General features: G+C 44.1%; 1 protein-coding gene across 2 annotated transcripts in view; it reads right to left on the bottom strand.

Annotated features, from left to right (window-relative positions):
* The window catches only part of LAMA3 (laminin subunit alpha 3), a 247,697-nt gene that overhangs the window by 77,467 nt on the left and 153,742 nt on the right, over positions 1 to 16,488 (bottom strand). For both annotated transcript variants that reach the window (XM_077492578.1, XM_077492579.1), the window contains exon 39: positions 15,870 to 15,953. In XM_077492578.1, coding sequence (XP_077348704.1) covers positions 15,870 to 15,953 — 84 coding nt within the window. The remainder of the gene's footprint in view (positions 1 to 15,869; positions 15,954 to 16,488) is intronic.

The following is a 16,488-nucleotide window of genomic DNA, read 5'->3' as shown; positions in this document are numbered from 1 at the left end:
TTTGCAGGAATTAGCCCTGCTGCAAAGCATTGCATCAAAAATTTTACTTAAACGCCCCTGTTAAACAGGGGCAGAAAAATTGGGCCTTAGGCACTGGTGCCATCACACTGCAACCTCTGCCATATACTCTAGTTTTTTTGCAGGAATTAGCCCTGCTGCAAAGCATTGCATCAAAAATTTTACTTAAACGCCCCTGTTAAACAGGGGCAGAAAAATTGGGCTGCTGGCATCACCCAGAACCAAAAATGTTCTTCCAACATATCAGCGGAGGAGGAAGAGGATAGACAATCAACATAACAGGACAGTCACCCAGCATCAGCATAGGCAGTCTTGAAGGGATGTGGTATTTCAAAAAAAATTATTCGGTTACATCAGCTTCAGGTGCTTGGTAGCTGTGGGTGATCCAAGACTGATTCATCTTGATGAAGGTCAGTCGATCAACTGATTCGGTGGACAGGCGCACCCTGTGATCGGTAACGAAGCCACCAGCAGCACTGAAGGTGCGTTCCGAAAGAACGCTGGATGCAGGACAGGCCAGTAGCTCAATTGCATACTGTGCAAGCTCTGGCCAGTGATCCATCCTCAAGACCCAGTAAGCCAGAGGATTTTCAGTGGGAAAGGTGTCCAAGTCTGACCTTGCCCCTAGGTATTCCTGCACCATGTAAATTAGACGCTGGCGATGGGTGCTGGAACCAATCATACCTTGGGGCTGCGGACTAAAAAATTGTCTGAAAGCATCAGTCAGACGGCCACCTTCTCCACCGCTCCTTCTGACTGATGCCTCAGCAACACGTTGTCCAGGACCAGGAGTTTGTGACCTCCCAGTCTCTGGGAACGCGTTGCACAGAGCTTTCTGCAAGGCCTCCCGGAGATGTCTCATCCTCTGCTCCCTCTGCGATGGCAAGATAAGGTCGGCAACCTTACCCTTGTACCGTGGATCAAGGAGAGTGGCCAGCCAGTAATGGTCCCTCTCCTTGATCCGAAGAATACGAGGATCCTTCCGCAGGCTTTGCAGGATCAGGGAGGCCATGCAGCGTAGGTTAGCTGAGGCATTCGGTCCGGAGTCCTCTGGGTCACTAAGGACAACATGATCCGCAGCTACCTCCTCCCAGCCACGTACAAGTCCACGTGTTTCTTGGGACTGTAAATCATCCCTATAAGACTGCTGCTGCTGATGCTGAGTGCCAGCCTCCACCTCCATGCTGACACAATCATCCTCCTCCTCCTCTTCCTCCTCCTCACCCTCTTCCTGTGTGATGGGTGGCACAGCAGGAACACTGTCTGGATAAAGGGGGCCTTGAGAGGCAAGGAAGTCCTCCTCTTCCTGCCTCTGTTCTGCCTCAAGTGCCCTGTCCATTATTCCACGCAGCGTATGCTCCAAGAGGTGGACAAGAGGTATAGTGTCACTGATGCATGCACTGTCACTGCTCACCATCCTTGTGGCCTCCTCAAACGGTGACAGGACAGTGCATGCATCCCTGATCATGCCCCACTGGCGTGGTGAGAAAAAACCAAGCTCTCCTGACCCTGTCCTGGTGCCGTAGTCGCACAGGTACTCATTGATGGCCGTCTGCTGCGTGTGCAGCCGCTGCAGCATGGCCAATGTTGAGTTCCATCTGGTGGGCATGTCACATATAAGGCGGTTCTTGGGCAGGTTCAACTCCTTTTGGAGCTCAGCCAGCCGAGCACAGGCATTAAATGATCGGCGGAAATGCACACAGACTCTCCTGGCCTGTTTCAGGACATCCTGTAAGCCGGGGTACCTGCCCAAGAACCGCTGCACCACCAGGTTAAGGACGTGAGCTACACAGGGCACATGGGTCAGTTGTCCCTGTCGGAGGGCGGAGAGGAGGTTGGTGCCATTGTCGCAAACCACCATTCCTGGCTTAAGCTGGCGTGGCGTCAACCACCTCTCGGCCTGCCCCTGCAGAGCTGACAAAACATCCGCCCCAGTGTGGCTCCTGTCCCCCAAACAAACCAGCGCAAGCACGGCATGGCATCGTTTTGCCTGCGTACTTGCGTAGCCCCTGCAACGCCTACGGAGCACCGCTGGTTCTGAGGACAGAGCACTGGAAGAGGCCATGGAGGAAGAAGAAGAGGAGGGGGTGGAGGAGAGAGGTGTGTCACAACCAATAGTAGCATTTTGGAGGCGTGGTGGCGGAACAACCTCCAATACTACTGCACCTTGTCCTGCATCCTTCCCAGCAGCCAGAAGAGTGACCCAATGGGCCGTGAAAGACAGGTAACGTCCCTGTCCATGCCTGCTGGACCATGAGTCAGCGGTAATATGCACCTTACCGCTGACCGCCCTGTCCAGCGAGGCAAGGACATTGCCTTCCACATGCCGGTAGAGAGCCGGAATTGCCTTCCGTGAGAAAAAGTGGCGTTTGGGGACCTGCCACTGAGGAACCGCACATTGTACAAACTCACGGAAGGGGGCCGAGTCTACCAACTGAAAAGGCAGCAGTTGAAGTGCTAGCAATTTAGCCAAGCTAGCATTCAACCGCTGGGCATGTGGATGGCTGGGAGTAAATTTCTTCCGCCGGTCCAGCAGCTGGGGCAGGGACATTTGTCTGCTATAATCGGACGTGGATGTACCACTAGCAGAGTTCCCGGAAGCACTTGGCTGTGACACACCTAATTCTACACCTTCATTCCTCTCAGAGCAGGTTTCAGAGAGGACTGAAGGTCTAGTGGGGTTGGAGATGCCAGCTGATGAGGAGCAAGGAGAGGTCCGCTTTGTTCTTTGGTGTGGGTCTTTGAGGTATGCTTGCCAACGAGCTGCATGGCAGGTCAACATATGTCTGGTCAAGCATGTGGTGCCCAAGCGGCTGATGTTTTGGCCACGTGAGATACGCTTGAGACATATGTTGCAAATAGCAGCGGTGCGATCTGATGCACTCGTCTCAAAAAAGGCCCACACCAAAGAACTTTTAGAATAACACGCAGAGGAAGCGCTCTGCGCAGAGGAAGCGCTCTGCGCAGGCGGAGCTCTGCGGTGTGATTCAGTCGGTGTGCTGCCCCTAAGCTGGCCCCCGGAGGGCATCCTGCCTCGTTGGACATGTGCCTCCTCCTCCTCCTCCTCCTCCTCCCTCCTTCCAGGCACCCACGTGGAGTCAGTGCCCTCATCATCCCCTCCCTCTTCATCGCTGTAGCAAACCTGGCAGTATGCTGCAGCTTGTGGAACATGACTGCCAGATTGCTGTCCTTCTTGAGCATCCCCTCTCTCTGTGCTCACGCTACTGCCTTCCTCTAGCTGAGTGTCATCATCAGAGCCCACCAAACACTGGGCATCCTCCTGGAGCATGTACCCAACACTGTGCTCAAAGAGTTCAGGAGACTCCTCAGGAGGACGTGGTGGGTCTAGGGAAGGAGTCACTGATGATGACATTGAGAGGAGGGACGACGATGTGTTGGCAGCTGCTTTTCTACTACCCTGAGACTGGGTGAGAGAGGATGAGGAGGATGAAGAGGGCTTGGTCATCCACTCTACCAAGTCGTTGGCATGTTGCGGTTCAACATGTCCAGCTGCAGAAAAGAAGGACAAGCATGTCCCATGGCCACGTGCTGATGACAATGCACCGCGTCCCCGACCAGCACTGTTGTCTCTAGACACAGAGCCTGCTTGCCCTCTTTTATCGGCTCGCGCCTGTCTGCCTCTCCTTGCTGGCCTTCCAGACATGGTAATGGCCTGAAGGGAGTTGGGTAAAACAGTAGTTGGGTAGTTTATATTGTGCTGGAGGCACACAACACCCACTAACTCCTGCAGATGCCTTTTTTATAGAACAGCAGAGTTAAAGGGGTATATACAGATGTATACTGTGCTGTGCTGGAAGCACACACAACTTCCAATAACTCCAGCAGATGTCAATCGGGCCCAAATAGAGAACAGCTATGTAGGTGGATAATAGCGGTATGTACTGGGTACAGAGCAGGCACACAGCACGCACTATCTCCTGAGTGACACTGCTGACTGCAAGCTCTATTGTTAAAGATGGACCACTAGCTATATAGGTGAGGTGAATATCACGGTGTATACTGCGGTCAGGGCACGCAGACAATAACCAGAAAACAGCAGAGTTAAAGGGGTATATACAGATGTATACTGTGCTGTGCTGGAAGCACACACAACTTCCAATAACTCCAGCAGATGTCAATCGGGCCCAAATAGAGAACAGCTATGTAGGTGGATAATAGCGGTATGTACTGGGTACAGAGCAGGCACACAGCACGCACTATCTCCTGAGTGACACTGCTGACTGCAAGCTCTATTGTTAAAGATGGACCACTAGCTATATAGGTGAGGTGAATATCACGGTGTATACTGCGGTCAGGGCACGCAGACAATAACAAGAAAACAGCAGAGTTAAAGGGGTATATACAGATGTATACTGTGCTGTGCTGGAAGCACACACAACTTCCAATAACTCCAGCAGATGTCAATCGGGCCCAAATAGAGAACAGCTATGTAGGTGGATAATAGCGGTATGTACTGGGTACAGAGCAGGCACACAGCACGCACTATCTCCTGAGTGACACTGCTGACTGCAAGCTCTATTGTTAAAGATGGACCACTAGCTATATAGGTGAGGTGAATATCACGGTGTATACTGCGGTCAGGGCACGCAGACAATAACCAGAAAACAGCAGAGTTAAAGGGGTATATACAGATGTATACTGTGCTGTGCTGGAAGCACACACAACTTCCAATAACTCCAGCAGATGCCAATCGGGCCCAAATAGAGAACAGCTATGTAGGTGGATAATAGCGGTATGTACTGGGTACAGAGCAGGCACACAGCACGCACTATCTCCTGAGTGACACTGCTGACTGCAAGCTCTATTGTTAAAGATGGACCACTAGCTATATAGGTGAGGTGAATATCACGGTGTATACTGCGGTCAGGGCACGCAGACAATAACAAGAAAACAGCAGAGTTAAAGGGGTATATACAGATGTATACTGTGCTGTGCTGGAGGCACACACAACTTCCAATAACTCCAGCAAATGACAATCGGGCTCAAATAGAGAACAGCTATGTAGGTGTATATAGTGGTATGTACTGGGTACAGAGCACGCAGACAGCACGCACTAACACTACTGACTGCAAGCTCTATTATTAAAGCTAGATCACTAGCTATATAGGTGAGGTGAATATAGTGGTGTATACTGCGGTCAGGGCACAGACAGTAACCACTACACAAGAGCAAAATAGTAAATCAGCCAAAAACGATTGGTGTGTAACTGTGTTGAAGGTACACAGAACACCCACTGCTTCAGATGCTAACAAACACTACACGAGGCCACCTGAAAGGCAGCTTTATATAGTGTGGGGCGTGCACTACACAGTCTGAGCTATGATTGGCCACAGGCAGGATGCATGTGGCCAACCATTGCTCTTCCCGCTACTGGCGCTGCGATTGGCCAAGCATGCGGGGTCACAGTGCATGCTTGGCCAATCGTGAGACAGCAATGCATTGCGCCATCGCAGTGCATTGTGGGCCACGCGAATTTTGCCGCGAACGGCCCAAACGTTCGGAATTCGGCGAACGCACGAACGACCGATGTTCGAGTCGAACATGCGTTCGACTCGAACACGAAGCTCATCCCTATTTGTAATACATATAAAAGCTGTCAAGTTCTCTACTCTTTAAAACAGACATGTTGATTTTAACTAAAACAGAGGGCCTAAGGGAGCAGAATACTGTAACTGCAAAGGAATGGAAATCATAAAGCCTATCTAGTTCTAAAAAAGATTAATGTACGTTGACGATATACATTATAAAAGCAATAATAACTGCTACTACAATAATTTACTCATAGTTATAATTATGTCAAAAAATGTGATCCAGAGAATTAATTCCACTGTGCTACCAAGTATAGAAATACATTTTTACCCAGCCATGAGATAAAATTGGCAACATTTTCCCATGGAGATTTGTTCTGCTTTTGTTCTGCTCAGGCTCGAATCTGCAAAAGTTGCCAAAGGCTGAACTTTATTAATACAAATCTTTTTTCAACCTGGTTAACCACATAATTACTGAAATTGTGTGAGGGAGCATTTGCATAACCACTGAGCTACAAAATGGCAGAATACTAAGAAAGTGTATGAATTATAATCTACAAAATGCTAATGAGAAGGCTTGTACAGTACTGCACATGTACCCAACTTTGGAATAGCTGGCATCATACTGGTCCTGGGCCTGTGAAGGTGAAGTCATCTCAGCCAATGATGTCATCAAAGTGCAGCTATGACTTTAAAACCATACTCTAGGCAGATTAGATTTTGTCTAAGCAATACTGAAAAAATGGCTGGCTCTCTTTCAATTATTTTTTTTTTAATCTTTTCATAAGGAAACAGTCAAACATGACCAGATGTTTATATTGAAGGGATGAGGCAGATTCTCACTATATTTATTAATGTATAAAGTACCTCTGCGCCAACCACCTTGACAAGGGGAATAGAGGGATGCTGCAAACACTGAGGGGAGCTTCACCTACTCCCTGAGCAATATCGATTAAGTGGTTTTAGTGTTGCGCAAATGGGGGAATACAAAAAAGGAGGGGGGAGGGGGGAGAAAGAGAGGGAAGGAGAAAAGAAAAAGGGGAAGGGGAAGAAAGGGCAGGGAGGGGGAAGGGGAACAGATGAGTATGCAGGTAAAGGATAAAAGGGTAAAGGTCAAAAAGTGCTAGTGTAAAATTATGTGTCTGGGTGTGCACAAATCCTTGTTCGGTTCGTGCTAAACTAAAATAAATGTTAGAGAGTGGCAATCAAATATAGATTCTGATAGAGTGCCATACAAATAAAAACTCACAGTAATGAATGAATGCCTGAAACAATAGACATGCAAATCGTGGGTGCTGTGCCAAACTGCAATAAAATATGCTGACAATAAATAAATATATAACTTAAGGTGATAGTCCAAAATATATGACTAAAAGTGTACAGTGAGAATAATCACATAAGCACAATCCCATGTGACATGCCAAGTGGAAAAAAACACAGATATCAATCAATCCAATATAACAAAATGCATGTTCCATGCGGTGTTTATAAAGTGCCAAGTGAAAAAAAAAAAAAAAAAAAATATACAGATAACAATCAATCCAATATAACAAAATGCATGTTCCATGCGGTGTTTATAAAGTGCAAATAGTGCTAGCAGCAAAAAAAACTTTACAACACAGGTGAAATGATAAACACATAAAAATAAGGTGCTGGTAATCAGTCTGGGATATTCAGTCCTGTGGACGTGCTGTGTTCTAAGGGGAAGCAATAGCTTTGGACTTCAGTGATCCATGCAGGCATACATGTGCAGTGACTTAATCCTCCTATTTATCCAATACGTGGATAGATGTACTCTTACCTCACTGTGAGGTTACAGCCTTAATAGTATAGGTGGATAACTGGCTCCTGTTCCTGGGATAGGTATGCCTCACAAGATAAAGAGATAATGTCCCATAGTGTAGTAGTTTCAACCAATTGAATTTTATTTAAGTATAGTGACAGGGTACTCACATTCTGAGTGAATAAAAACTGCAGTAATAGAGCAACAAGCAGAGTAACGAACGGTGCGTTCCAATGTCCTTCCTATTGTCTCTCTCACTTCCTTCCTTGCGCATTCGTCACCGTCACGTGACTTCTTCAGGGAAAATGAAGAAGTCACGTGACGGTGACGAATGCGCAAGGAAGGAAGTGAGAGAGACAATAGGAAGGACATTGGAACGCACCGTTCGTTACTGCTTATGGGGAATTTGCTTGTTTTCCTTTATTTAGAGGGTTTGTGTTTTTTCAGTTTTTATTGTGCATTTTATTATTGTGTCCCATCACTTAGTTTTTATGAGATAGGAACAGGTTCATGATAGCTGAAATGTGTAGCTATTTAAAAGTCCACTGCGCTCAATTTCACTCTTTCCTGGGTGACAGACTATGCCTGCATGTCTGTTTTCCTCTTATGCAGTGTGGGTTAACTTCTTATATAAAAGGCTCTAAGTGCAGCCCCTGACATCATCAAAGAGCTGCACATAAGCTGGACAGAAAGCTGTCAGAGACTATGAACATGCTACAGGAGACAAGTGACGACTTTTGATATGCAATGATAAGTCTGTGAACATCCTACAGAATGGTCAGAGACTGCATACATGCTACAGGAGATGATCAGATACTCCAGGCATGCAAAAGGAGATAATCAGACTGTGAACATCCCATAGGAGATGATCAGAGCCTACAAACATACTACAGGAGATGATCAGAGACTGCATACATGCTATGGGAGATGATCAGATTCTCTAGGCATGCAACATGATAAATCTGTGAACATCCTACAGAATATGGTCAGAGACTGCAAAAATGCTACAGGAGATGATCAGAGGCTCCAGACATGCAACCAAAGATGTTCAGACTGCAAACATCCTACAGAAGATGGTCAAAGACTGCAGACATGTTACAAGAGACGATCAGATACTCCAGGCATGCAAAAGGAGATGATCAAACTGAACATCCCACAGGAGATGATCAAAGACTGCAGACACGCAATAGTAGACGATTAAACTGCAAACATCCTACAGGAGACAGAGACAGCAGACATTCTACAGGAGGTGATCAGAGACTGCAGACATCAAAAACTAGATGACCAGAGACTGCAGACATGCAACGGCAGATGATCAACATTCAACATGAGATGATCAGAGAGTGCAGGGATGCAACAGGAGATAAGTCTATGATCAATCTACAGGTAATCAGACACTGTGAACTTCCTATGGGAAATGGTCAAAGATGCATAGATACTATAGGAGGTGTTGGAAGTTGAGGTCATGGTTCAGAACAGTCAAAGACTAGGGAATAAGATTGCTGAAAATTACTTGTGGACATTTGATATTTCTTTTAACAAGATCAATTACAGAAGATGAAAAAAAGCATTGAAAGAGGAAAGGAATGTACAGCACAAATACCAAAACCCAGCCTAAAGAATATATTTCCTTTATTGACCTAAGAACCTAGCTAATGAAAATAAAGACTACCAGGGGTCCCACAGGCTACATAATAAGTACCAAAGGGCATGCAGCCCCTGGACTACAGGTTAAGCATCAAGACTCTAGTGTCTATGAGACTTTGCAACTTTACAAGACTGATCTTGCAATGAATATCTGCTAGCTATGTATCACTCACTATTTGGAGATATTTTAGCATGGCTGAACATGAGCAGTCTTGATCATGTCCGTTTTCTCTGATCTGATTCACTCATCCCTATACATGCCAGTACTTTATGACAAAAACTCAAAGCAGTAGCTTTATTTAGAGTGCCAACTATGTTGAAAAAACAAAATAACCTTTTTCCGTTTTATCTCTTTGGCTCAGGGTGGATGAAAGTTCAAGAGAAGTCTGTCCTACCGCCATCCCTGGAGGGGAATTTTTGTCTGATTTCCAAAAAGAAAAACATTTGCATTGTCACCATTTGTACAGTATATAGTTTTGCATTGCGCTTGGTATTCCCTGTTGGATTTTGTAATACCCCATTATTGCCACAAATAAATACAAAACTTTTACTCTTGCTAACACTATAAAACAAACTACAGCTACACAATAGTTGCATACAGCTCTACCAGATGGCCAGGTTATCTATCAATCTTTTTCATTTAAATTCTTAATAAAAAATGAAGGAGCGGCTGATTTGATTGGGCTTACCATTACCTTCCTGAGCTTGTGTATGTCTAGGGGTTTCCCAAGGTAGATGGCCCAAGAACTGCAGAGACTGACACCAGATCCACTTGAGGGATTTTTATTTGCAAAAAAGGAGTAGACAAAACACAGTCTCTCAAAGAGGGATAGAGGGTTTAGGTAGAAAGTCCAGGTACTCTTGGAACTTAGTCAAATAGAAAAGTCTCTCACATTAGAAAATCCAGAAAATAGCCATTCACAACTGGATCCTCACCCTTCTCTTACTAGGCCTAGCAGCAGATAGAGTGCTCAAACAAAGAAAAGTCTCTGCCACAGACTTGTTGTAAAACAGTGGTTGCTCTTTCAGTTGCTGGGCCTCTCCACAACTGAGACGGCACCGGATCACCTCTGAATCCTCCTTCCAGTTACTTTGCCTCGGGCTAGCCAGCCCCGAGACTCAGAATTAGATGGATCCTGCACCCCAGGCCATGAGAGCCCTGGGGGCTGGTCAGGAGGACCAGGACCAAACAGACAGAAAGCACTTCTGGACCGGAAGCACGCGACGTCAGCACCTTAAGTACCCTCTCCCAGAATGCACAGCAAGAGGACACTCCCACTGGGCTGGTACCGAGAAAGAAATGGCACTCAATGCACCTAACTGGACTGCGTTCTCGCACCTGCCAGAGATGACAGCGCCACCTATGGTCAAGCAGAACACAATGCAATACAGCTAGACTGGTACTGAGACCAAAATTTGGTGTAAATGAACCCAAAATCAAACTGCGGTTCCAGGAATATTAAATGACAAAAACACATAGCGCATGCTCTTCAGGAGCCGGCGCTACATTTAATAATAATACTTTTAGGGCCAATGGTAAAGTGTCAGTTTTCTTCAAATTAAAAAAAAAAACTATTAAGATGTTAATTAAGATGTCATTACTGTCGATATTAAGAAATCATTTTCATTTTTAAAGGGATCAATTTATCAAAGTCCAACTCCAGCTATTTTTTTTTTTTCGTTTTGGAAAGAATCAGGAAGGCGTTGCATTTTTGTACAGTTTTAAATGCAGTCTTTGTCCCTATAAAGGAGATTTGCCCTCACATTCTTTCCTGTCAGACACCCATACCTGTACTGGAAGTAGGCATGTAGATAGAACTATAATCCTGACAAAGGTTCTAATACTTCCCTGCGATACTAAAATATGTCACGTTTATTTACTTTGAGGAGCTTTTGCCTCATTTCCTATTCTGTCTGACACCCATAAAAAAGACAGTAAACAGAAACCCCCTAAATGGAACACACTGGCATCAATAAGAATTGGACAGAGGTTCCAATGCTTACTCACTCTCTCTTAAAATGAAAAATGTTTGGCTAGATATTAAACATTTGGGTTGAAGGGTGCTGGGTTCAGATGAGCGTACTTAAAGTAGAACTAAAGACAAAACTTTTTTTCCCCTCATTTTGAATAGAGAAGGGGGGTACAACAGAACTTTTTTTGCTATCTGTGTCCCACTATCTCATTTCTATAGGCCCATTTACATGCACAGGGAATGGGGTAGAATCAAGATCTTGGATGGAGCAGTTTTTTTTTTTCTCCAGGGTATCCAAGAAATTGGAAAGTTACTAAGCACAGCAGCATTATTCTACAGTTTTGGGTGTATTTTTTTCCTAAAGTTTATTTGACAATCCTACTCCCCAGCCCCCTTGCCATTATTATATTCCCCTGTCAACAATCCAGAAAGATATTGGCTGTAAGGCCAAATCTACACCATAAGTTTGTCAAAGTTTTCTCTTCCAGAATTGTACCACATTTTCTATTCAATCCTTTGGGGATATTCCACTGGAAAACAATATTTCTCTGGTTCAGGGTCAAGTTAGGATAAGTCTGGCAGGGGTTTGAAAACAAAGAGGGGGCTAGTGAAAAAAAAAAGTGAAACTGAACTAAAGGTTCAGATACCTTTAGGTGTAAAAAATGATGATAAAATATAAGGTCCCTTTCACAAGAAGGGTCCAAACAGGTCCGCCTGTCAATTTTTCAGGTGGACCTGATCAGATGGTCCATTTTCCCCTTTGGACTGGCAGGTGTAAATTAACTTGCGTCCATTAATGCCTGCCTACCTCCAATCCAATGTGCTAAAAAAACAAAAACAGATCCCCTTCTGTCTAGGCAGATTGGCTCAGATCAGAGAGCAGTCGAGTGCAAAACAAACAGTGGAGTCTGTTTACTCCCAGCCACCCATAGAGCAGAGCGGGCTCTGTCCAAGTCTGCTCTTCATAAATTGTGCCTCACCTGGCTCATCCACCAGCTCTGCTCTGATCAGCAGGGCATCAGCGAACAGATCGCCTGCAGATCTCATTGGAGTCCATCCTGTGTGAAAGGGGCCTAAAGCCAGTGTAGAAATCAAATCATAATTCTCCACTGTGCTGCATGCCAGCTGCAGGGCAAAGGATAAGGCCGCGTACACACGGGCGGACTGTTCGCCCAACTTTGTCCGCTGAACAGTGTTTGGGCGGACAGTCCGCTCGTGTGTGGGCTTTCAGCGGACAGTTTCAGCGGACAGTTTGACGAACAAGGTTTTTCGGAAATTCCGTAAAACTGTCCGCTGAAACCTTGTTTGAGCGAACAGTCCGCCCGTGTGTAGGCTTGTTCGACAAACTAAGTTCCGCGCATGCTCAGAAAGGATTTACACGCCGAAAGTTATAATGCAGTGTATAGGACGTCGTATTTTTCGTCCCGTCGTACGTGCCGTTCACGTCATCGCGCACGGTTTCAGCAAACTGTTCGTTCGTCGTGTGTGGGCATGTCCGTCCATGCTAATTTTGAGCGGACTGTTTGCTGAAACTGTTTGACGGACAAAGTTGGGCGAACAGTCCCCGCGTGTGTACGCGGCCTAAGAAGTGCTTGTCTCATGTGGTGAAAACAGCACAGTTTTCAGCACAGTTATCAGCACAGGTTGAACTTTTCAACCTTTTGCCACATTTCAGGCTTCAAACATAAAGATATAAAATTTAAATTTTTCGTGAAGAATCACCAACAAGTGGGACACAATTGTGAAGTGGAACGAAATCTATTGGATATTTTAAACTTTTTTAGCACGTATTAACGCAAGGGGGCCGAATAATTTTGCACGCCCCACTTTTCATTTTTTTATTAGTTAAAAAAGTTTCAAAAATCCAATAGATTTCGTTCCACTTCACAATTGTGTCCCACTTGTTGGTGATTCTTCACAAAAAATAAAAATGTTATATCTTTATGTTTGAAGCCTGAAATGTGGCAAAAGGTTGAAATGTTCAAGGGGGCCGAATACTTTCGCAAGGCACTGTATATATATATATATATATATATATATATATATATATATATATATATATATATATATATATATATATATATATATATATATATATATATATATATATATATATACACATACATAAATATTGAATTTCAACTAATACGAAAGAAATTATAGTGGATATAACAAATGAATTTGGCATGATTTGAGATTCAGAATAACGAATATCGGCACTCTACGAATAATAACAAATTATCTGAAAACAAATTAACGTAATTATATATTTTACGAATAATAATGAACCAAAACTAAACAAATTTTCCTGTTGTGCACAAGTCTAATATAGGACTTGTAAAATGCACACTAATCGCTAGAAGTATAGCTTTTTCCTTAGGGCTGTATTGTATATCCACTTGAGACCCGCAATACGTCTATTGACGTCATGGTTTTTCGCTGGTTATATCTAAATGATGCCTGAGTCCACAGACATCATTCAGATATTGCAGTTTTCAGCCGGCGATTCTCTACACCATAAGAACGATCATAGCGGCTGTTCCGCCGCTTGATCGTTCTTACGGGCGGCGGGAGGGGACGCCCCCCCCCTCCCGCCGCCCTCCGGTGCTTCTATTGACTCACCGTTTCCATCGGTGAGTCGGTCACAGGATCCGCCGGCCCCAGCATGTGATCATAGAGATTTCCGGCGGACTAGATTGTCCCCGGAGTCTCTATGATAGTTCGGAGGCCGGGCGCGATGTTATGACGTCACGTCCGGCCTCGGTATTCAAATTAACGGCGCCAATCTGGCTAGGAAGCCATGATCGCTTTTTTTTTTTTTTTTATTCTTCCCAGCCTAGAGGTGAGATATGGGGTCTTATTGACCCCATATTTCACTGTAAATAGGTCCGATCGTGCCATATTCCTATTACAAGGGATGTTTACGTTCCTTGTAATAGGAATAAAAGTCATACATTTTATTTTATTTTTTTAAGTGTAAAACTAAAAAAAATTAAAATAAAATTAACAATAAAAAAAAAAAAAAATTTTTAAGCGCCCCTGTCCCCGTGAGCTCGCACACAGAAGCGAACGCATACGTAAGTCCCGCCCACATATGAAAACGGTGTTCAAACCACACATGTGAGGTATCGCCGCGAACGTTAGAGCGAGAGCAATAATTCTAGCCCTAGACCTCCTCTGTAACCCAAAACATGTAACCAGTAAAAAAATTTAAAGCGTCGCCTATGGGGATTTTTAAATACCAAAGTTTGGCGCCATTCCACGAGCGCGTGCAATTTTGAAGCGTGACATGTTGGGTATCTATTTACTCGGCGTATCCTCCTCTTTTACATTATGCAAAAAAATTGGGCTAACTGTTTTTTTTTTTTTAAGCATGAAACTGTTTTTTTTCTGAAAAAAAACGCGTTCGAAAAATTGCTGCGCAAATATCGTGCGAGATAAAAAGTTGCAATGACCGCCATTGTATTCTCTAGGGTCTTTGCTAAAAAAACATATATAATGTTTGGGGGTTCTATGTAATTTTCTAGCAAAAAAATTAGGAATTTTACATGTAGGAGAGAAATGTCAGAATTGGCCTGGGTCTGAAGTGGCTATAATCTATATTATATATAAATAACATTATATATTCTTAAAAAATATTTTATATTTTTGCTACATTCAACCAGTTCCCGACCAGCGCACGCCGATGTACGTCAGCAGAATGGCACGGGCAGGCATAATGGCGTACAGGTACGTCCAATCTTTAATGCCGCCCTGGTGGCGCGCTCGCCTGTTGGTCGGGACCCCTGTGAGTCCGGTCCATCTCACGGGGCGGCTGAACGAAGAGATGCCGTTGTAAACAGCATCTCCCCGTTCTGCCTAGCAACAAGTGACGCTGATCTCTGCTCCATGTGATTGGAGCAGAGATCAGTGTTCACTAAATGAAAGCCCAACCCCCCACAGTTAGTAACACGCCCCTAGGAAAACTTAACCCCTACACTGCCACCCACTGGTTAACCCCTTCACTGCCAGTGTCATTTACACAGGAATCACTGCATTTGTATAGCAGTGATTGCTGTATAAATGACAATGGTCCCAAAAATGTGTCAAAAATGTCCGATGTGTCCGCCATAATGTCGCAGTCACAATACAAATCGCTGATCACTGCCATTACTAGTAAAAAAAAATTATTAATAAAAATGCCATAAAACTATCCCCTATTTTGTAAACGCTATAACTTTTGCGCAAACCAATCAATAATCGCTTATTGCGATTTTTTTTACCAAAAATATGTAGAAGAATACATATCGGCCTAAACTGAGGGAAAAAATGTTTTTTTATATATTTTTGGGGGATATTTATTATAACAAAAAGTAAAAAATAATGCGTTTTTTTCAAAATATAAACTTAATAAAAATCACAGAGGTGATCAAATACCACCAAAAGAAAGCTCTATTTGTGGGAAAAAAAGGACGTCAATTTTGTTTGGGAGCCACGTCGCACAACCGCGCAATTGTCAGTTAAAGTGACGCAGTGCCTAATCGCAAAAAGTGGTCTGGTCTTTGGCCAGAAAAATGGTCCGGGGCTTAAGTGGTTAAGGACAGATATGTGGGCATGCCTTAGAAAGTATGTATATTTGGCCGGGGTGGCAAATGTTTTTGAATATTGCGGTTGTAATGTTGTAAAGAGTACCTTTATAAATTTTGTTGTATGTATATAATGACAATAAAGTACTATCTTATCATAAATGACTAAGAAAAAGTAAGCCATATTTATATTTTAAGCTACAGTAAATGAAGAATGAGTATCTGGATCTTTAATGTTCTATATACACCTAGATGAAGGAATTTCTACAGGTATCCATAAACCACAAGTATTATTAGTTTTTAACAGAGCATAATGTAATTCTTGCAACCTCACCTCCACAAGCTGAACACGACCATAGTTTTGCACGTCTGGTAAAGGATTGTTGGGATCCACATAAACAATAGTCATTTGTCTACCCTACATGAAAAAAGAAAATAAAAAGTAGTTGATTGTGTGAAACACTAACATTATCTCCTATTGCACAACAGAAATCAATGGACTAGAAGATGTCCATACACCTACATACCTTACACAGCTAAAACATATATACACTATATTACCAAAGGAATTGGGACACCTGCATTTACACGCACATCAATTTTAATGGCATCCCAGTCTTAGTGCATAGGGTTCAATACCGAGTTGGCCCACCCTTTGCAGCTATAACAGCTTAAATTCTTCTGGGAAACAGGTCCACAAGGTTTAGGAGCATGCCTATGGGAATGTTTGACCATTCTTCCAGAAGCCCATTTGTGAGGTCAGGCCATGATGTTGGACGAGAAGGCCTGGCTCACAGTCTCTGCTCCAATTCATCCTAAAGGTGTTCTATCGGGTTGAGGTCAGGACCCTGTGCAGGCCAGTCAAGTTCCTCCACATCAAATTTGCCCATCCATGTCTTTATGGACCTTGCTTTGTGCACTAGTCCAAATCATTTGGTGGAGGGGGGATTATG

The sequence above is a fragment of the Lithobates pipiens genome, unplaced genomic scaffold (genome assembly GCF_037356315.1).
Source record: "Lithobates pipiens isolate NorthernLeopardFrog02 unplaced genomic scaffold, aLitPip1_a1.2 Scaffold_19, whole genome shotgun sequence".
Lineage (NCBI taxonomy): Eukaryota > Metazoa > Chordata > Amphibia > Anura > Ranidae > Lithobates > Lithobates pipiens.
The sequence above is the reverse complement of the archived record's forward strand: the minus strand, read 5'-3'. Positions and strand labels throughout refer to the sequence as shown.